The 22,872-nt window shown below is 44.8% G+C and overlaps 1 protein-coding gene across 1 annotated transcript; it reads left to right on the top strand.

The window, feature by feature from the left end:
- Nucleotides 1-410: 410 nt before the first annotated feature.
- LOC139366477 (coagulation factor V-like) lies at nt 411-22,581 on the top strand. Its single transcript, XM_071103986.1, has 26 exons — nt 411-788; nt 977-1,077; nt 1,191-1,313; nt 2,839-3,051; nt 3,899-4,075; nt 4,195-4,298; nt 4,712-4,832; nt 5,060-5,321; nt 6,400-6,565; nt 6,680-6,767; nt 7,405-7,622; nt 7,869-8,019; nt 8,161-8,370; nt 8,593-9,841; nt 10,422-10,587; nt 10,899-11,147; nt 11,334-11,562; nt 11,727-11,909; nt 12,117-12,233; nt 13,001-13,072; nt 13,442-13,527; nt 13,734-13,895; nt 18,137-18,281; nt 18,607-18,755; nt 21,515-21,697; nt 21,952-22,581. The coding sequence occupies exons 1-26, from the start codon at nt 637-639 to the stop codon at nt 22,105-22,107; spliced, it is 5,232 nt and encodes a 1,743-aa protein (XP_070960087.1). The 5' UTR covers nt 411-636; the 3' UTR covers nt 22,108-22,581.
- The last annotated feature ends 291 nt before the right edge of the window (nt 22,582-22,872 follow it).

Raw genomic sequence — 22,872 nt, 5'->3', positions numbered from 1 at the left:
TGAATTTTCTAGATCTACCCTTAGACTTGGGGGTGACGTAGTGTCCCCATGAGTGACAGAACACTGAGCCAATCACGGCGCAATACTCCATATTTTCTGCTGGCTTGCCCCACCACCACAGAAAGCACTGAGCTAGGCTGAAACACCTGCATTTTGGAGCTGCCTTACTCAAGAAAACAAAAAAAAGACTATGTTTGTATGCGGCTTTATTAACTCAATGATATATATATAAAACATTGTTTGCAAATTTATATTTGACACGTATTAATGCCAAAATAACATGCAAAAACAGGCAACCCCCACAAAAAAATCATTTTCAGTTTCCTTTTTTTTTTTTTTTTTTTTTTTGCAAAGAATGTGGGGCTCTGCCCCACCTGCCCGGAATGACTGGTCGCCGCTGTACAGATCCCACACATACACACACTCTCTCTCCCCTTATCTCTCTCACTCCCCCCTCACATTTATACACACTCTGTCTTTCTCTACCTGTGACTATCTCTCTGGTTTGGAACTTTCCCTTTAAATATCCCCCCTAACGGAAAATAACGGTAGTAAGTTGCCTGCTACGGTCCGGGTATCTGACTTCTCGACCACCAGTGAATTGGCGTTCAGTCAGACAGGTGCGCGTGCCTTGCGATGAGAACGCTGTTGATATCCCTCCTCTGCGTCCTCAGCGGGGTGGAGGAGACCTTGGCCGTACCTTCCACGAGAGAGTTCTATATCGCCGCGGTTGAGATTGGTTGGGACTATCTCTACTGGGGCAGCGCTGACCCCGTATCAGAACAAAGGTGAAGTTCTCTCCAGTCATTACCTAATATCCATCCCCTTTTTTTGCGTCAATTTTGCTGTAGGCTTTTCTATTCAACTAACAGTTTCAAATGTATATCACCATGTAGCCTATTTTATTTGTTTTCATGTTTTAATCATGGATTTTTAAGCCTTTTTTTAAATATCCATGTTGATTGTGAATTTGTAGGAGGAGGACCAAGGAACCCCCTCAGAAATACATAAAAGCTGTTTATAGAGAATACACTGATTCCACATATTCAGTCCCCAAGCCTACACCAACATGGGCAGGTATGTGTACTAACTTCATTCATTCATTATTAATTACTTTAAGTATATCTTTAGAATGATATGCTACCACACTCACACAGAGAGAGAGCTGAACAGAGTGCTTTGTGTTGCAGGTATCCAGGGTCCGGTGATCCATGCCCAGGCCAGTGACAGGGTGGTGGTGCACTTTAAGAACCTGGCGTCCCAGCCCTACAGCATCAGCCCTGTGGGGGTCAGCTACTGGAAACAGTCTGAGGGTAATGTCTTTATGTCTACCTACTAACTTACTACTGGAAACAGTCTGAGGGTAATGTCTTTATGCCTACCTACTAACTTACTACTGGAGACAGTCTGAGGGTAATGTCTTTATGTCTACCTACTAACTTACTACTGGAAACAGTCTGAGGGTAATGTCTTTATGTCTACCTACTAACTTACTACTGGAAACAGTCTGAGGGTAATGTCTTTATGCCTACCTACTACCTTGCTACTGGAAACAGTCTGAGGGTAATGTCTTTATGTCTACCTACTACCTTACTACTGGAAACAGTCTGAGGGTAATGTCTTTATGTCTATCTACTAACTTACTACTGGAAACAGTCTGAGGGTAATGTCTTTATGTCTACCTACTAACTTACTACTGGAAACAGTCTGAGGGTAATGTCTTTATGTCTACCTACTAACTTACTACTGGAAACAGTCTGAGGGTAATGTCTTTATGCCTACCTACTAGCTGACTACTGGAAACAGTCTGAGGGTAATGTCTTTATGTCTACCTACTAACTTACTACTGGAAACAGTCTGAGGGTAATGTCTTTATGCCTACCTAACTAGCTTACTACTGGAAACAGTCTGAGGGTAATGTCTTTATGTCTACCTACTAACTTACTACTGGAAACAGTCTGAGGGTAATGTCTTTATGTCTACCTACTAAATTACTACTGGAAACAGTCTGAGGTTAATGTCTTTATGCCTACCTACTAAATTACTACTGGAAACAGTCTAAGGGTAATGTCTTTATGTCTACCTATTAACTTACCAACTTACCGTAAACACTAAATCTGCATATCTACCTATTAACTTACCAACTTACCGTAAACACTAAATCTGCATGTCTACCTACTAACTTACCAACTTACCGTAAACACTAAATCTGCATGTCTACCTATTAACTTACCAACTTACCGTAAACACTAAATCTGCATGTCTACCTACTAACTTACCAACTTACCGTAAACACTAAATCTGCATGTCTACCTACTAACTTACCAACGTACCGTAAACACTAAATCTGCATATCTACCTACTAACTTACCAATTTACCGTAAACACTAAATCTGCATGTCTACCTACTAACTTACCAACTTACCGTAAACACTAAATCTGCATGTCTACCTACTAACTTACAAATTTACCGTAAACACTAAATCTGCATGTCTACCTACTAACTTACCAACTTACCGTAAACACTAAATCTGCATGTCTACCTACCCACTTACCAACTTACCGTAAACACTAAATCTGCACGTCTACCTACTAACTTGCCAACTTACCGTAAACACTAAATCTGCATGTCTACCTACTAACTTACCGTAAACTGTAAGCCACTGTCACATCCTAGCACTGGTGTTATAAAGTAGACTGAATCCAATAAAGGGCTTACCCACTATTTACTGTCTTGAATTACGTGAACAAGTGTGTGTGTGTGTGTGTGTGCATCTGCTATGTCAGCCTCGGTGTGTACATGCGTATATTCCTAGCAATATATCTCTTTCCCTTTAGGGGCCGGATACGATGACGCCACGTCTAGCCAGGAGAAGGAGGATGATGCTGTTGCTCCAGGAGGATACTACAAGTACATCTGGGACATCAATCCTAATGACGGTCCGACCTTGGGAGACCCAGAATGCCTCACCTACTCTTACTCCTCCCAGGTGGACACTGTACAGGACTTCAACTCTGGGCTCATCGGGGCTCTGCTCATCTGCAAATCAAGTTAGAGACACAACTTTATTCCTGCTATGTTACTCCCACACACCTTACAGTCAGATACTCCACAACTTTATTCCTGCTATGTTACTCCCACACACCTTACAGTCAGATACTCCACAACTTTATTCCTGCTATGTTACTCCCACACACCTTACAGTCAGATACTCCACAACTTTATTCCTGCTATGTTACTCCCACACACCTTACAGTCAGATACTCCACAACTTTATTCCTGCTATGTTACTCCCACACACCTTACAGTCAGATACTCCACAACTTTATTCCTGCTATGTTACTCCCACACACCTTACAGTCAGATACTCCACAACTTTATTCCTGCTATGTTACTCCCACACACCTTACAGTCAGATACTCCACAACTTTATTCCTGCTATGTTACTCCCACACACCCTCCACAACTTTCTCTCTACGTATCACACTTCCCTTACAGTACAGTCAGACCCACTGTGACATATATTTGCCTGGTAAAGGAGGAAAATAATGTGGCTGCTGGACTTATAATGTGCTCTGCTCTCAGTCATACAGTGATCATGTCCTACCTAATGGAAGGTTTTGTGAATAGAAGGAGGTCTGAATCACATAATCACCTTACTAAGTAGGGATTGTCAATAGTTTACTGCACATGATGAAGCTTAACACCCAGACTGCCACATCACCTGATTATTAAACAAATGAGCAATTGGACCAAACAAGTAATTTCACCACATCAGTAATTTCACCAAATGCCTCAATTCACTAAATGCGTAAGTTCACCAAATGTACCCTGTGATATTCAGAGTTATCAACTAATGTGTTATCTGTATTCTCTGCTTCCCTTGGGTTCTCACAGCTGCATTTACAGATAATGGAGTTCGGAAAAGCAGAGAGTTTATTCTGCTCTTTGCTGTTTTCGATGAGAGTAAGAGCTGGTACGGAGAGGTGGGAAGTTTCCGGGAAAGATTTAAGAAGGCCAGTGCAAGAAAACAGTACCACACTATCAATGGATACGTCAACTCAACTTTACCAGGTCAGGAGCTAGTTTAGCATGTTACTGTATAGAGTCAACAGAACAGAGTCCTGTTGTCAACTATGTAGAAGACTCAAAAATATGTTTTTGTGTGGGTTGGTTGTTTGGTATATGTGTAGGTCTGACGATGTGCCAGGGACGAGATCATGTGTTCTGGCATCTCATTGGAATGGAAACGTCTCCAGAGATCCACTCCATACAGTTTCAGGATCACACTCTGCAGGTACATCAGATAATTCAAGTTTAAATCAGGGTTCACTTAAAGTTGTCAACCAATCATAATTAATGTCCAATGTGACAATCAACCAAGATTTTCCTTTGATCATTTTGCCAGTTCAGTTGTTATAAGTCGGCAGGTAGGGGTGGCAGGTAGCCTAGGGGTTAGAGTGTTGGGCCAGTAACTGAAAGGTTGCTAGTTCGAATCCCCGAACTGACAAGGTAAAAATCGTTCTGCACCTGAACAAGGCATTTAACCCACTGACAATCAACCAAGATTAGGCTGTCATTGTCATTGTAAAATAAGAATTTGTTCTTAACTGAGTTGCCTGGCTAAATAAAAAATAAGTTGTTTGTGAGAATGTGTAACCAGTTCAGCAGCATTTCAGTCTGAGCCTAACTCTACCCTTGTCATTCCAGGTGATGGCCCACCGTAAGGTTACTGTGGAGATGACCCCTATGACCTTTACCACGGCGGAGATGAAGCCCAGCACTCAGGGGAAGTTCCTCATCAGCTGTCAGATCCAAGAACACCGCCACGGTAAGAGTATGTTCTCTCAAAGTTGTGAAATAAAGTTTTGATCAATTTCAAAGTTCCCAATTTGATTTGTGTGAGGTGTGAGGTGTGAGGTAACAGAGTACATTTGTACATTTGAGCCAGAGTAGCATGAATTATTATGTGGTTGAGAATGTGCTATAAGGTGTTCATATTGCATCTATAAGGTGTCTTGTGAGTTGCTATAAGGTCTCTGTATGTTTTTGTTCCAGCGGGAATGAGTGCATTCTTTAAGGTAGAGGACTGCCCAGAGCCTGTGACGGTGCCCGGTCCTGACGTGCGTCAGGTCCAGCAGTCTGAGGATAAGGAGGACTATGAATATGGAGATGACATGTTTGAGACCTTTGTGTTTAAGCCTGGGAAAGATCAGGCTGTGGGGCGCTCCCGAGGGGGGAAGATCAAAATCTGGGTCCATTACATCGCTGCTGAGGAGATCATCTGGGATTATGCACCCCACCTCAGCCAGGGAGACAGGTAGGAAACCCCACCTCAGTGAGGGAGACAGGTACGAAACCCCACCTCAGCCAGGGAGACAGGTAGGAAACCCCACCTCAGCCAGGGAGACAGGTAGGAAACCCCACCTCAGCCAGGGAGACAGGTAGGAAACCCCACCTCAGTGAGGGAGACAGGTACGAAACCCCACCTCAGCCAGGGAGACAGGTAGGAAACCCCACCTCAGCCAGGGAGACAGGTAGGAAACCCCACCTCAGCCAGGGAGACAGGTAGGAAACCCCACCTCAGCCAGGGAGACAGGTACGAAACCCCACCTCAGCCAGGGAGACAGGTACGAAACCCCACCTCAGCCAGGGAGACAGGTACGAAACCCCACCTCAGCCAGGGAGACAGGTACGAAAGGGAGGGAGGGAGGGAGGGAGGGAGGGAGCGAGGGAGAGCGATACAGGGAGGAAAGAAGGAATAGGTGAAGGAATGGGTGGCAAAGGTGGGAGAATGGGATTGAAAAGGAAATGGAAAGGAAGAGAGAGGGAGGAAGGGAGGGAGGGAGGGAGGGAGGACCGAGAAAGTGAGAGTGTCAGAGAGACTGTGTATAGTAAGAGTTCAGATGGGAGGGAGGACCGAGAAAGTGAGAAGGTCAGAGAGACTGTGTATAGTAAGAGTTCAGATGGGACGGAGGACTGAGAAAGGGAGAGGATCAGAGAGACTGTGTATAGTAAGAGTTCAGATGGGACGGAGGACCGAGAAAGGGAGAGGATCAGAGAGACTGTGTATAGTAAGAGTTCAGATGGGACGGAGGACCGAGAAAAGGAGAGGATCAGAGAGACTGTGTATAGTAAGAGTTCAGATGGGAGGGAGGACCGAGAAAGGGAGAGGGTCAGAGAGACTGTGTATAGTAAGAGTTCAGATGGGACGGAGGACCGAGAAAGGGAGAGGATCAGAGCGACTGTGTATAGTAAGAGTTCAGATGGGACGGAGGACCGAGAAAAGGAGATAGCCAGAAAAAGACTAGGACAGGAAAGGGAGAGATAGCATTGCTCAGAGTTCATGATACTAACGATGCTGATACTACCCTCCCTCCATTGTCTCTGTGTTCCAGTCAACTGTTATCGGAATACTTTCCCAGGGGGCCTCATCAGCTGGGTCATGAATATAAGAAGGTGGTGTATGTAGAATACACTGACCAGACCTTCACCAAGAGGAAATCACCTGTTAAAAGACTGCTGGGACCACTGCTTAGAGGACAGGTGGACGAACACTTCCAGGTGTGTGTACCACAATCAACAAAACAAACAAACAATCAACAAAGCATGTAAACAAAAAATATGTATCTGAATAGATAGTAAAGAAAGTAAAGATCATTCTCATTGTTTCTTCAGATAGTGTTCAAGAACCTAGCAAGTCGTCCTTTCAACATGTATCCAAACGGCCTCACCACGATTTTTCCACTGAGGAAAACAGGGAATGGTAAGATAAACAAAAATGTGGCATTATGATAAGATAATATTACTGGCTATGTATTTAGGTTTAAAATCATAACTAAGTCCTTCGTGGAATATGGTCATCATATGTGGTGTGTTTATATGTTGGGGTCTGGAGAATCTCATAAAAAGTGATTTTATAGTAATTTTATTAGTCTAATAGTCATTCTATTACACTAATATAATCTCTTTGTCTCTTAGTCATTATATTACACTAATATAATCTCTTAGTCTCTTAGTCATTCTATTACACTAATATAATCTCTTAGTCTCTTAGTCATTCTATTACACTAATATAATCTCTTAGTCTCTTAGTCATTCTATTACACTAATATCATCTCTTAGTCTCTTAGTCATTCTATTACACTAATATCATCTCTTAGTCTCTTAGTCATTCTATTACACTAATATAATATCTTAGTCTCTTAGTCATTCTATTACACTAATATAATCTCTTAGTCTCTTAGTCATTCTATTACACTAATATCATCTCTTAGTCTCTTAGTCATTCTATTACACTAATATCATCTCTTAGTCTCTTAGTCATTCTATTACACTAATATAATCTCTTAGTCTCTTAGTCATTCCTGTTCCCCCCATGGTGTCGATGTGTGATTGTGTAGAGGGTGAAAAGGACCTTCGCTCACTGGCTGTACCCCCCAATGGGACATATGGGTACATGTGGAAACTAACAGCAGAGGACGGGCCCCTGGAGAGAGACCCACAGTGTCTGACCCGTCTGTACCAGAGTACCATCAACCCTGAGAGAGACGTGGCCACTGGCCTCGTAGGACCCCTCCTCATCTGCAAGAAGGACTCCATGGACACCAGGGGGCGGCTGGTGAGAATCGCCACTTCATATGTCCATAAAGACACACGGGTTGTTTTTTCGGACACAGATTAAGAATAACGTCCAATGGAGAATAGAGATGTGTCCGGGAATCTGGCCCAATATGACATATCAATGCATTATCTCTCCTGCAGTTTGCCCAAGTCATACACTGATAACTTGGATCTTGCTGTTTGTAGCAGTGTGAGAGTATGTGAGATGTTGCGGTTATCCTAATCTGAGATGTCCAACTTGCAGGTGGGCCCAGATAAAGTGAAGCAGTTGATGTTCGCTGTGTTTGATGAAAACAAGAGTTGGAACATCAATGACAACATTCAGAAGTACAGCAGAGACCCCTCCATGGTCAACCCTACAGACCCTGACTTCTACAACTCCAATGTCATCTACAGTAAGTGGGGTTTTCCTGCCTGGTTATCTTGTAGGCTAGCTTCCCTTATTTCTTGATGAAGGTGGTGATACCTCCTTCATGTCTGCTCTGTCACCCCTCCTATGTTTTAGATTTTGATCTGGATCTCCTTTTTGTTTACAGATGTGAACGGGATAATGTTCAACGGGCAGATGATCCAGCTGTGTAAGGATGACGTGACCTTCTGGCACCTGGCCAACGTGGGGACACAGAGCGACTTCCTGTCCGTCTACTTCACAGGAAACCCCTTCATGAGGGACAACGTGTATGAGTCCGTTCTCACACTCTTCCCAATGTCTGGGGAGACTGTTACCATGGAGACCGAGCTAATTGGTAAGGTCAAATGACAATGTTTGTTTGTCAGCCATTGCTGTTTTTGCTGCTGCTACATTTGTGTTCAGTAGGCATAAATTGGAAGAACATTTTTGAAACAGAGAGGTGCTACAGATCCATTAAGAACACAGGTTTCACTATGGTGCGCCCTACTAAAACCTGACCCTGACCTGAGAGATTTTTTTCTGAAGTGTTGTGAGCTGATGTTTATTTCATCCTCAGGTGAGTGGGAGATCAGTGCTTTCGATAGTAGCCTGAAGAGCCGTGGCATGAGCGCCCGCTACTCTGTCCTGTCTTGTAACATTGACCTGCTTGTGGACAACGAGGACCTAGAGTACGGCCTGGAGGACGTCCTGCCTGATTACGTAGACCAGTTTTTCAAACCGAGATCCCTCCGCCCCCGGCTACAGAACAGGACCGTAGCCATCAGAGTCTGCAAGAAGCAACCCAGTTTAAACCAGAACACAACAAGACCGAAAACAAGAAATTACACAGATAACGAAGTCGCCATCGGAGAATCTGGGGACCACGGGTCTGATAACAATGTTACATTTAAGGCAGGGGACCAGAGGTCAATCTGTGAGGTCAGGTATGTGACCGTGTTGTCTGCTGACGAGGAGGGCAACCTGCTCTCCCAGGGAGGGATCCCCACAGACGTTCTGAAGCAACTGGAGAAGGACGGAGAGTGGAAGGCTTCAGAGACCCAGGAGGGAGGGGGTCTGGGTGGGGAGCAGGGGGGGAAGAGACAAAGACGCCAGGCCAGGGTAGAAGGAGGAGAGGATGGGGAGGAGGTAGAGGAGGGAGGTCTGGGCAGGGAGCAGGGGGGAAATGGAAGACAGAGACGCCAGGCCAGTTTGGAGGGTGGAGAGAGCAACAAGCTAGCGGAGAACTGTGAGGAAAAGGTGCTGAAGGAGTGGAAGGGTCGGGTATATGGGGAGGCGCTGGAGCAGGAGCAGAGAGAAGAGCAGAAGGTGGAGGTGTTGGATCAGCAGGAGGAGCAGGGACAAAAGGGGGAGTTGGATCGAGATTCACATCCTCTAAGCACATATCACACAGATAAGGACCCTCTACTCTTGGAGTTAGATGGATGGAGGGATCTAGACCCCCTGAAAAACACTTTGAAAGTGCTCCCGGATCAGCTGAAGGTGCAGCAACAGAGGGAGGAGCAAAAAGCTGGGGAGGTGCATCCCCTAAACAACAACCCTCACACAGATCCAGACACCCCTCTACTGGATTTGTTGGATCTAGACTTCTCCAATGTCTCCAATGACAATGAGACGGCTCCCAGGAACGCAGTGTCTCTGGAGTATGATGACTATAGTGAGAAGGACACTGGGACAACCTACATGGGGACAGAGGACAACCTGGACCTGAGGACCACAGATGGACATTACCGCAGCTACTACATCGCTGCACAGGAGATCACATGGGACTATGGGATCAGGAAACCACATCAGCTCATAAAAACAAGGTAGTGTTTGGTTTTTGTAAGTATCTGGTTTCTTGGACACTTATTAGTCTTTGAGCAGCACTTTCAATTGAGAATCTCAATTGAATATGCTTTTTAGTCTAGAACTAGACTTAATCTGTGTCTGGCCCCATCTGTTTGACTATACATTTTTGTAGGTTTCTATGGAGAATCTAAATTGAATATGCCTCTTAGTCTAGAACTAGGCATAGTCTGTGTCTGGCCCTATCTGTTAATGAAAGAAATCCTGTTTCTGATTGATCAGCTCAATCTAAAAGACAAGGAAAAGCTGCTCCAATGCAATTCATTATTTACCAACGTTCCAATGACAAGCTGTCTAGGCAAGTCAGTTAAGAACAAATTCTTATTTTCAATGACGGCCTAACTGCCTGTTCAGGGCCAGAACGACAGATTTGTACCTTGACAGCTCGGGGGTTTGAACTTGCAACCTTCTGGTTACTAGTCCAACGCTCTAACCACTAGGCTACCCTGCCACCCCTTTTATCAGGCTATTGATCAACGGCAAGCTGTCTTTTATCAGGCTATTGATCAGCTCATCAACTCCCAACTGTTCCCTCCCCAGAGAGAGGCGTAGGGGAATGAGGAAGTTCCTGACGGAATATAAGAAGGTGGTGTTCAGGGCCTACAGTGAGAGAGACTTCCAGATCCCCGTCACCAGAGGAGAGCTGCAGGAACATCTTGGACTCATGGGTCCTATCATTAAAGCCGAGATCAACGACCTCCTTACCGTGAGTGGAGATCAATGATCATCTTATTAATTCACTGATGTTCAAATCAATTCATATTTTGGTGGCCTTAGCTCAACTACTAGTAACCTCGTCAAGGTGTTTCGGAGTTCTTGGTGTTATGGCTAAGGTGTTGGACAGTTTCGGGAACCATGGTTTGAATCCAGGTTGCAGGTTGAATTCACTGCAATATTATTTTCATGGCATATTCTCAGATATCAGATTCTGTATGTAATGCTGTTAAACATTCACTTGATCTTAACCTTGACCCGTTTTTATTGTCTCGATGCTGATCTTGATCTTGACCTCGACAGGTGACCTTCAAGAACATGGCGTCCAGGCCGTACTCCCTGCACCTCCATGGAGTGTATGATAAGACCCAGGGTGATGGATGGACCCAGACCCAGTGGGGGTCCTCCAGGGCTGGGGTGGCGGGGGTCCCTGGGGAGGCGGTCCAGCCTGGGGAGGTCAGGGTCTACACCTGGAGGATCACCAGGAAGCAGGGGCCCACCGCTGCAGAGTTTGACTGTAAGGCAGGGGCCTACTATTCTACACAGAATAAGGCAGGTGGCACTGTCAACACTTACTGTATATTACAAAGCTAGCTCATAGTTAGGCCTCATAAGTGTCTTTTCTTTTCAATAGACAGCTTATCAATGTTTTGACATGATTTTCCCTGCATGCACTTTGTTGTTCTGGCGTGTGTATTTGACTGTGTGGCTTTGTGTTCTGTTCTCACCCCTCAACAGGTGAAGGACCTCCACTCCGGTCTGATTGGCCCCTTAGTAATCTGTAAACCAGGCACCCTCCACCCCCAACTGAACCTACAGCCCAACCTACAGGAGTACGCCCTCCTCTTCCACACCTTCGACGAGACCAAGAGCTGGTACCTGGACGAGAACATCCGTCAGTACTGCATCCCGCCCTGCCAGGCCCGGAGAGATGACCCCTGGTTTCAGCTCAGCAACAAGTTTGCAGGTAGAGTTACTCAGACTCCCTCCTAATATCAATACTAGTTTCATAATAAATACATTTAAATAGATTTCTAGTGAATTTCTCTGTTTGTTTAGGTTCATACTCATCTGATCGATTGTTTGGGTTTGAGATTCATTTCTCTGGAAAATCTTTCCTTGTTACCGTAGCGATAAACGGCTACGTGGCAGAGACACTTCCTGGTCTGATGGTTGCCCAGCACCAGCAAGTCAGGTGGCACCTGCTGAACGTCGGGGGCGACGGGGAGTATCACACCGCCCACTTCCACGGTCTGCCCTTCAGCATTCACAAGGAGCAGGAGCATCGCATGGGGGTGTACAACCTCTATCCTGGTAAATACACACACTAAAAAACACACACACAACCACACAACCACAGTTACCACACACACACACACAACCACGCAAATGCACACACACACACACATACTGTACACACACACACATATATACATGCCCACACAATAAAATAATAGTCAATCATAACGAATCAATCAAGAATGTCATCTATCCCACCTTGGTCTCTGTCCCCCTCTTCAGGTGTGTTTGGCACAGTGGAGATGAGGCCGGCCACAGTGGGGACCTGGATGGTGGAGTGTACAGTAGGAGAGCACCAGCTAGCCGGCATGAGGGCTAAACTACTAGTCTACAACCCACGTAAGTAGCCTACCACACCTCCCAACCCATGTAGGTACCACACCTCACAACCCATGTAGGTACCACACCTCCCAACCCATGTAGGTACCACACCTCCCAACCCTTGTAGGTACCACACCTCACAACCCATGTAGGTACCACACCTCCCAACCCATGTAGGTACCACACCTCACAACCCATGTAGGTACCACACCTCCCAACCCATGTAGGTACCACACCTCACAACCCATGTAGGTACCACACCTCACAACCCATGTAGGTACCACACATGTAGGTACCACACCTCCCAACCCATGTAGGTACCACACCTCCCAACCCATGTAGTTACCACACCTCCCAACCCATGTAGGTACCACACCTCCCAACACATGTAGGTACCACACCTCACAACCCATGTAGGTACCACACCTCCCAACCCATGTAGGTACCACACCTCACAACCATGTAGGTACCACACCTCCCAACCTATGTAGGTACCACACCTCCCAACCTATGTAGGTACCACACCTCACAACCCTTGTAGGTACCACACCTCACAACCCATGTAGGTACCACACCTCACAACGCATGTAGGTTACCACACATGTAGGTACCACACCTCACAACCCATGTAGGGTTAGTTACCTCACAACAGCTTTACTCAGTAGACTGAGACAGAAGTGTGAAATATGTTATTTGGATTGTCTTAGAATGACATTGTTGGTTATTTTTTGTGAAATGTGGACAATACAAATAATAGAATGTAATTTTCTGTGATTACCTGGCAGGATGCATCCAGCCTCTGGGGTTGAGGTCAGGAAGAATAGACGATTCCCAGATCACGGCATCAGACCACATAGGTAAGCAAGTTTCAGCAATGCAAGAATGTTACTACGCACCTCTCCATCATGATGTTGTGTGGTGAGCGTTTTGACAGAAGAAAGGCTGCTTCACATTGGTGGTGGAAGAGGTGAGTTACCCCTTGCAATGTAAAAGCACTTTGAACACTTGAAAAGTGTAATAAAAATCCAATAAATTATTATTATTAATTTATTTGATGTCAGGAAGTAGGCTCATACACAGTATATGCATAAGTAAGCCTCTAGAATGGAGAAATGTTACCATGATGAATCAGTGACATACTGTTTATGAAAACACAGTATACTCTACTCTGTGTTAGGCCTGCATACAGTTAGCCAGTGGGATTGAATGCATATATGTGTTGCCAGGTAACTGGGAGGCCAGGCTGGCAAGGCTGGAGCTATCTGGTTCTGTCAACGCCTGGATGGGCACGAATCAGAAATCATGGATCCAGGTTCAACACTAAACTTCCTGTTCTTCTATGAAAGATCCTTGTAGATTGAAAGGCCATCTGGTTTAGCTGCCCCTGTCTTTTGCATGGTTGGGGTCCATTCCATTTCAATTCAGTAGATCTATGTTTTCCTCAGTTCACTTCCTGAATTGACTGAATTGAAATGGACCTGGGCCCAACTCTGGTCTCCTGTTGTGTCTCCTATGTAGGTGGACCTCCAGAGACCCACTCTGCTCCATGGGATTCAGACCCAGGGTGCCAGAGCCTCTCTGGGCCTGAAGGCCTACTTCATCGTGCACTTCACCCTCTCCTACAGCCTAGACCAGGAGACCTGGACTAACTACAGGGGGAACAGCACCACGCCATCTTACGTCAGTACCTTACATGTACCTTAACCATCTGTACCAGTACCTACTGGCTAATACTGTACCCACAAAGCATGAGCTTAATTGTGTACCATACAAACCAGAAGTCAGTGAGAGCAGGTAGTGAGAGCAGGTAGTGAGAGCAGGTAGTGAGAGCAGATAGTGAGAGCAGGTAGTGAGAGCAGGTAGTGAGAGCAGGTAGTGAGAGCAGATAGTGAGAGCAGGTAGTGAGAGCAGGTAGTGAGAGCAGGTAGTGAGAGCAGGTAGTGAGAGCAGGTAGTGAGAGCAGGTAGTGAGAGCAGGTAGTGAGAGCAGGTGCATGTATCCTTTTGTTACTGTAAATGTCATCAATGCTTAAAATATTTCTGAGTAACTCTATGCATTACTGTAGTGTAGCTGTTCTTAGCCCCCTAAAGTTGATGTCTGCCCCCGCAAAAATATTCAATTAGCATAAGACAAAAATCCCCATAAAAATAGCTGTTTTTTTTGCATTGGATGCATCTCAATCACATCCGCCTATGTCTTGAAATACACCTCTGCTGTCTTTAACCAGGATCTCAGCGATGACTGCCTCATTGCCCGTAATGGGTCCGCGGTCAAACAACCACCCCTCATCACTGTCAAACGCTCCTTAAAACACATCTGCGAGCAGGCCTTTCTAATCGACCTGGCCCGGGTATCCTGGAAGGATATTGACCTCATCCCGTCAGTAGAGGATGCCTGGTTATTCTTTAAAAGTGCGTTCCTCACCATCTTAAATAAGCATGCCCCATTCAAAAAATGTAGAACCAGGAACAGATATAGCCCTTGGTTCACTCCAGACCTGACTGCCCTTGACCATCACAAAAATATCCTGTGGCATTCTGCATTAGCATCGAATAGCCCCCGCGATATGCAACATTTCAGGGAAGTTAGGAACCAATATACACAGGCAGTTAGGAAAGCAAAGGCTAGCTTTTTCAAACAGAAATTTGCATACTGTAGCACAAACTCCAAAAAGTTAACGTCCATGGAGAATAAGAGCACCTCCTCTCAGCTGACCACTGCACTGACGCTAGGAAACACTTTCACCACCGATGAATCTACGATAATCAAGAATTTCAATAAGCATTTCTCTATGGCTACCCCTACCCCGGTCAACAGCTCTGCAACCCCACAGCAACTTGCCCAAGCCTCCCCATTTCTCCTGCACCCAAATCCAGATAGATGATGCTCTGAAAGAGCTGCAAAATCAGGACCCCTACAAATCAGCTGGGCAAGACAATCTGGACCATCTCTTTCTAAAATTATCCACAACAATTGTTGCAACCCCTATTACTAGCCTGTTGAACCTCTCTTTCGTATCGTCTGATATCCCCAAAGATTGGAAAGCTGCCGCAGTCATCCCACTCTTCAAAGGGGGAGACACCCTAGACCCAAACTGTTACAGACCTATATCTATCCTACCCTGCCTTTATAAGGCAGCCAAGTTAACAAACAGATCATCGACCATTTCCAATCCCACCGTACCTTCTCCGCTATGCAATCTGGTTTCCGAACTGGTCACGGGTGCACCTCAGCCACGCTAAACGACATTATAACCGCAATCGATAAAAGACAATACTGTGCAGCCGTATTCATCGACCTGGTCAAGGCTTTCAACTCTGTCAATCATCGCATTCTTATTGGCAGACTCAACAGCCTTGGTTTCTCAAATGACTGCCTCGCCTGGTTCACCAAATACTTCTCAGACAGAGTTCAGTGTGTCAAATCGGAGGGCCTGTTCTCCGGACCTCTGGCAGTCTCGATGGGGGTGCCATAGGGTTAAATTCTCAGGCCGACTCTTTTCTCTGTATACATCAATGATGTCGCTCTTGCTGCTGGTGATTCTCTGATCCACCTCTACGCAGACAACACCATTTTTCATACTTCTGGCCCTTCTTTGGACACTGTGTTAACTAACCTCCAGACGAGCTTCAATGCCATACAACACTTCTTCCGTGGCACCCAACTGCTCTTAAATGCAAGTAAAACTAAATGCATGCTCTTCAACCGATCACTGCCCGCACCTGCCCGCCCGTCGAGCATCACTACTCTGGACGGTTCTGACTTAGGATATGTGGACAACTACAAATACCTAGGTGTCTGGTTAGACTCACATTAAGCATCTGCAATCCAAAATTGAATCTAGAATCAGCTTCCTATTTCGCAACAAAGCATCCTTCACTCATGCTGCCAAACATACCCTCGTAAAACTGGCTATCCTATCGATCCTTGACTTCGGCGATGTCATCTACAAAATAGCCTCCAACACTCTACTCAGTAAATTGGATGCAGTCTATCACAGTGCCATCCGTTTTGTCACCAAAGCCCCATATACAACCCACCACTGCAACCCGTATGCTCTCGTTGGCTGGCCCTCGCTTCATACTCGTCGCCAAACCCACTGGCTCCAGGTCCTCTCGAAGTCTTTGCTGGGTAAAGCCCCGCCTTATCTCAGCTTACTGGTCACCATAGCAGCACCCACCCGTAGCACGCGCTCCAGCAGGTATATTTCACTGGTAATCCCCAATTCTTCCTTTGGGCGCCTTTCCTTCCAGTTCTCTGCTACCAATGACTGGAACGAACTGCAAAAATCACTGAAGTTGGAGACTCATATCTCCCTCACTAACTTTAAGCATCATCTGTCAGAGCAGCTTACAGATCATTGCACCTGCACATAGCCCATCTGTAACTAGCCCACCCAACTACCTCATCCCCATTTGGTTATTATTATTTTTTTTGCTCCTTTGCACCCCAGTATCTCTACTTGGACATTAATCTTCTGCACATCCATCACTCCAGTGTTTAATTGCTAAATTGTAATTATTTTGCCACGATGGCCTATTTATTGCCTTGCCTCCCTAATCTTACTTCATTTACACACACTGTATATAGACTTTTCTATTGTGTTATTGACTGTATGTTCGTTTATTCCATGTGTAACTCTGTGTTGTTGTTTGTGTCGTACTGCTTTGCTTTATCTTGGCCAGGTCGCAGTTGTAAATGAGGACTTGTTCTCAGCTGGCCATTTAAAAAAAATATATAAATAAAATGCCGTCACTTCCGTATCTGCGGTGAAAGGTGACAGAGCTATAGCGGTGTTCGTCAGACCATGAGACATTCCGGAAATCAGTCTTCTCACACAATCACCTGTAGCATCCGAACGGTTTGGCCTGCAAACTATTATGACCCCTCTATGGAAAGATGAGAATCTCACGAACACGGTGTTATTGCTCTACGAACTCCACTCGTCTGAAGTTGGTACAGTCGATCTACCAACTTCTGTCTGTAGCGTCCAAACCGTTTGGGCTACACACTAATATGTGTGCAAAGGTGATGCCTCTCTGTGGAAAGATGAGACTCTCACGAACATGTAAATGTTGGTTGTTCTGCTCTAGGATGCCTCATAAGACTCGTCTGAATGTCCCCAAGTACCAGTTTTTTTTAAAGATTGTTTAATGCCAAAAATATATTAAATACCCCCCAAAAAAGTTTCCTGATATTTCCTATATCTCACAGATGTAGGACAGACACTTCAGAACAAGCTTAATTTAGATTTTTTGGGGGGGAACTATCTGTTGTTCAATGTAGCGAATCTGTTATTCTATGCATTTGTATGGGCTACTTCAAGGGGTCTTAAAATGCAAAATCAAATAGCTAAATGATCCTTGGTATGACCTTCTTAAAACAATTCCATATAGATTATTATAAAATGGGTGGTTCGAGCCCTGAATGCTGATTGGCTGACAGCCGTGGTATATCAGTCCATATACCACGTGTATGGCAAAACATGTATTTTTACTGCTCTAATTACATTGGTAACCAGTTTATAATTACAATAAGGCACCTCGGGGGTTTGTGGTATATGGCCAATATACCACAGCTAAGGGCTGTGTCCAGGCATCCGCGATGCTTCATGCGTAAGAACAGACCTTAGCCGTGGTATATTGGCCATATACTACACCCCTTCGTGCCTTATTGCTTAAGTAGAACCCCTCCTCCGGCTCAGATGAGGCTTAGACTCTGATGGCTTAGTAATAATAGGGGAATCCAGTGTGAGGAATATGTGAACCCTTTATTTACATTTTGTCCTGTACTCTTAAATTGTATGTTCTGTTTCTCCCTCCTGTTAGCGCTCTTAAAGGGGCACACACTAATTTAACATGAACATCACAAATACTACAATGCTACCTCTTGTACTTACTATTGACTTCTGTTTATTTCAGATATTTAACGGTAACCTGGATGGCTCAAAGGTGAAGGAGAACCATCTGTTTCCCCCAATCCTCGGGCGCTACATCAGACTGCAGCCTGTCACCATCCAGAGGAACCCTGCTCTTCGCATGGAGCTACTGGGCTGTGACCTCAACAGTGAGTCCCTGTGTCAGTTAGGAACACCTTTGTAACAGCTTAGATTACGTTTAGTGGTGGTGTAGGTGGTGTATGTTGAGAGGTACATCAGCAGGTAGTCCGTGGTTAGGGTCCAGGGGTCAGGGACCGGGGGAAGGGAGGAGGTGCAGGGACGGTCAGATCTCAGGTGCTGGTGAATAGAATTCCTGAGAGAAGGAAGAAGGAAAACATAAGAAGATGCCTGCAATTTCAATCGTGTGTGTGTGTGTGTGTGTGTGTGTGTGTGTGTGTGTGTGTGTGTGTGTGTGTGTGTGTGTGTGTGTGTGTGCGCGCGCGCACGCGTCAGGCTGCTCCTTCCCCCTGGGTCTCCAGAGGAGGTTGGTCCCAGACAGCAGCTTCCGAGCCTCCTCCTTCCTGCAGACCTGGAGGCTCTCTTGGAGCCCCGCCCTCGCACGCCTCCGCCAGGACGGCAGCGCCAACGCATGGCGCCCCAAGGTACACACATTCACAACACGCACACACATACACACACAGTCAAACCACATACACTTTCCTGCCATCCCCTCCCTCTGTTACTGTATTACTGTATTATATTATCAGTTAAATACCAGATATAAGTTATATTAGCTATATTACTTTCTTCAAAAGACTAGTAGAAAGTCCATATCATATCAATGTTTTAGCAATGTGCAAATAGTTGTAATACAAATAGTATGGGAAGATAAATAGACATATTGGTTGTATTTACAAGCTGCATCCCTGTCTCACCCCACAGCCCTTTGTAAATAAATCGGTGTGTTTATTGCCAATTTTAAATGCACACTTTTGTTTGTGTACATGGATTTTATAATGTCAAATGTTTTTGCCCGAACACCGCTTTCCATCAATTTGTATAGCAGAATATTTTGCCAGTACTGCTGTGGAACATCCAGGTGCACTTTCACAGACTTCAGACGTGCAGCAATGTTTTTTTTGGACAGCAGTGGCTTCTTCTGTGGTGTCCTCTCATGAACACCATTCTTGTTTAGTGTTTTACGTAATAGAGATGTTAGAGAGATGTCCAGAGATTTCTGTAAATCTTTAGCTGACACTCTAGGATTCTTCTTAACCTCATTGAGCATTCTGCGCTGTGCTCTTGCAGTCATCTTTGCAGGACAGCCACACCTAGGGAGAGTCGCAAGAGCTTGCGACAGCTTTTAGAGATACTTTTGTAACCCTTTCCAGCTTTATGCAAGTCAACATTTCTTAATCTTAGGTCTTCTGAGATCTCTTTTGTTCGAGGCATGGTTCACATCAGGCAATGCTTCTTGTGAATAGCAAACTCTAATTTTGTGAGTGTTTTTTATAGAGCAGGGCAGCTCTAACCAACACCTCCAATCTTGTCTCATTGATTGGACTCCAGGTTAGCTGACTCCTGACTCCAATTAGCTTTTGGAGAAGTCATTAGCCTAGGGGTTCACATACTGTACTTTTCTAACCTACACTGTGAATGTTTTAAATTATGTATTCAATATAGACAAGAAAAATACAATCATTTGTGTGTTATTAGTTTAAGCACACTGTTTGTCTATTGTTGTGACTTTGATGATGATGAGATCAAATTGTATGACTAATATATGCAGAAATACAGGTAATTCCAAAGGGTTCACATACTTTTTCTTGCCACTGTATATGTGTTTCCTGTTTGCTCTTTGTTATTGAGAAGAAAAGATGTGCTTTATCCATACATCTCCATTTCGGATAGATAGCTCTTTGTGTGTTCCAATTTTCCTAGAAGGGGTTTGATTCTATGGATTCTTGAATTACATTGAGCTGATTTCTTAGGGTATTTCTGTATTGTTTTAGTGTTTCACCATAGTTAAGGTGTAGGCTCAGGTTTTCTGGGTCTCTGTGTTTTTGGTTGGATAGGTTCCTTAATTCCTTTCTCAGGGTTTTGCATTCTTAATCAAACTATTTGCGATTGTTGTTCATTTTCTTAGCTTCTCTGCTTGACAGAGGCTGAAAGGTCAAATATACTGTTTAGGTTTTCTACGGACAAGTTTACACCTTCACTATACTGTGGAACATTTTGTCCAGGAAGTTGTCTAAAAGGGATTGAATTTGTTGTTGCCTAATTGTTTTTTTGGTAGGTTTCTACACTACTTTCCTTCCATCTATAGTGTTTCTTTATAGTATGCAGTTTCCTCAGCTTTGATGTCTCATGATTGAGTATTTCTCTGTTCAAGTAAAGTGTGATTTTGCTGTGATCGGATAGGGATGTCAGTGAGCTGACTGAACGCTTTGAGAGACTCTGGGTTGAGGTCTGTGATAAACTAAGGGATGACCTGTAGGTGTACCTACCATAAGAGTCTCCTTGAAGCCTACCATTGACTATGTACAGACCCAGCGGGCGACGAAGCTGCAGGAGTTGTGACCCATTTTTGTAGGTTGTTTTGTCATAGTTGTGTCTAGGGAGGCGTATTGGGGAGGGAATGTTGTCACCTCCAGGTAGGTGTTCTCTCTCCCTCTTTCTCGTGGCCCCTCTCCATTGTTGGGGCGGCAGGTAGCCTAGTGGTTAGAGCGTTGGACTAGTAACCGAAAGGTTGCAAGGTCGGATCCCTGAGCTGACAAGGTAAAAATCTGTCATTCTGCCCCTGAACCCACTGCTCCTAGGCCGTCATTGAAAATAATAATTTGTTCTTAACTGACTTGCCTAGTTAAATAAAGCTTAAATAAAAAAATGTATTGTCTCTCTCCTTCTTTAGCTCTCTCTGTCTTTAGCTAATCACATTTACTGCCTTCCTCTGAAAACACTGGACAATGGTGATTTTCCAACTTATCAGACTGGTGTTACTTTTAAGGGCTGGTATGTGAGCAACACTTGTAATTGGTAGATAGAGGTCAACTGTGCCAAGTGTTCTCCGAAACTGAATAGTCAAGGATAGGTGGAGAAATAATGTAGAATCAGTGATCAATATCTATTGCAAGAGGGATCTTTTATGAGCTTGATGTTCTTTCCCTAGAAGACACTCTAGGAATCAATCAAGAGATACAATTGTTTGTAATGGTCACATGCTGTGGTAGAAGTGTTGTAAATTCGTTTTTTTTTCTGTGTCAGTCTCTATTTTCTTCCGTCCTTTGTTTTAAATCTTGTTTTTAATACTTGTTCCTGCCAAAACCAGCATCTGGACCTAGACTCACTGCTGTGCACAGTGTATCTCTTAACGTTTTGCACCTGTTATAACCCACCCCCCTAACCTCCCTCTCTCCTCCAGGTCAATAACCCCCATGAGTGGCTGCAGGTGGACTTCCTGGTTATGAAACGCATCACAGGGGTTGTGACTCAGGGGGCGTGGTCTATTCTGACTCAAATGATGGTGACAGAGTTCTCCGTAACCATTAGCGATGAAGGTCACTCCTGGTCCAACGTGGTTGACGAGGAATCGCAAAGAGAGAAGGTATCACACATCTCATTATCTTCAGATTTATCCCAGGCTACGTTTCAGTACACACCTTCCTTAGCAGGCAGGGTCAAATGTGATCTGAAACCTCAAGAGAAGTTAAGATTATTAAAGGCAAAATGCTACCAGACAGATTTACAAAACCTGATGTTGTAAAGAGTGACAAAGCTGTAACATGTTTAACTTTGAGTTTCCGAACTGTGATTTATGCAAGCCAGCTCTGTTTGACTCTGGCTCCTCCTTCCTCCCAGATGTTCTTGGGGAACAGTGAGCCAGATGAGGAGATGCTGAACCTCTTTGATCCTCCTCTGTTTGCCCGCTTCATACGGATCCACCCCAGAGGCTGGGTCAACGACATAGCCCTGCGCTTGGAGTTCGTAGGCTGTGACACCCAGCAGCGTCTCTGAGAAACAGAGACAGGGCAGGGGGACCCCACTGCGCAGCTCCACACTCAGGCCCACCTCATCGTCATCTCTTCCCTAAAGAATATTTAATGAGCATATCAGTGATGTAATGATCATGAAATAGTCATGTCATTGATGGATGAACAGAGTAAGGGAATCTAGGTAAAAGGTTTGTTTAGCTAGGTTCACGGTCATATATGATATTATTTATATGATATACTGTTGTAACTGTCTATTGATGAGCTTCAGCTGAGAACAGTTTGTTCGTCTCATTTACAATGTATACTGCTACTAACACTATGACTTCTGTCATTCCAGCTGTGATCAACCACATGTAAATAGTACAATATAATTATTATTTTCTGTCTGGATGGATGTATGCACAGTATACTATATAGTACTGTACATGCAATATATCATATGCACTGAGGGGAGAGGGATTGAGTTTATATTGTTAAATAAACAGAGGTCACTGTTGCCTGGTTTCAGAGGTCAGTGTTGCGACACGCACGCACGCACGCACACACACACCCATCCATTCTCCCATTATTTTTCTTCCTGTCCTGTTCACCATCTCCATGACAGCAAACAGTTCTCTTTGTTTTTGTTTAGTTCCTTTGCTCCAGCCCAGGGGGATACTGGCAGTGGCTCGGTGTTTCTCTATGATTAGGGAGGGTGTTTTCACCTTCCTTTACTTCATTCCCGTCTCTCCAGACTGTTATTCAGTCTTATCCACTTGTCACAGTCTCTCAGGCCATTTGGCAAGTG

The sequence above is a fragment of the Oncorhynchus clarkii genome, chromosome 14 (assembly GCF_045791955.1).
Source record: "Oncorhynchus clarkii lewisi isolate Uvic-CL-2024 chromosome 14, UVic_Ocla_1.0, whole genome shotgun sequence".
Classification (NCBI taxonomy): domain Eukaryota; kingdom Metazoa; phylum Chordata; class Actinopteri; order Salmoniformes; family Salmonidae; genus Oncorhynchus; species Oncorhynchus clarkii.
This window is presented reverse-complemented; position numbering and strand designations above follow the sequence as displayed.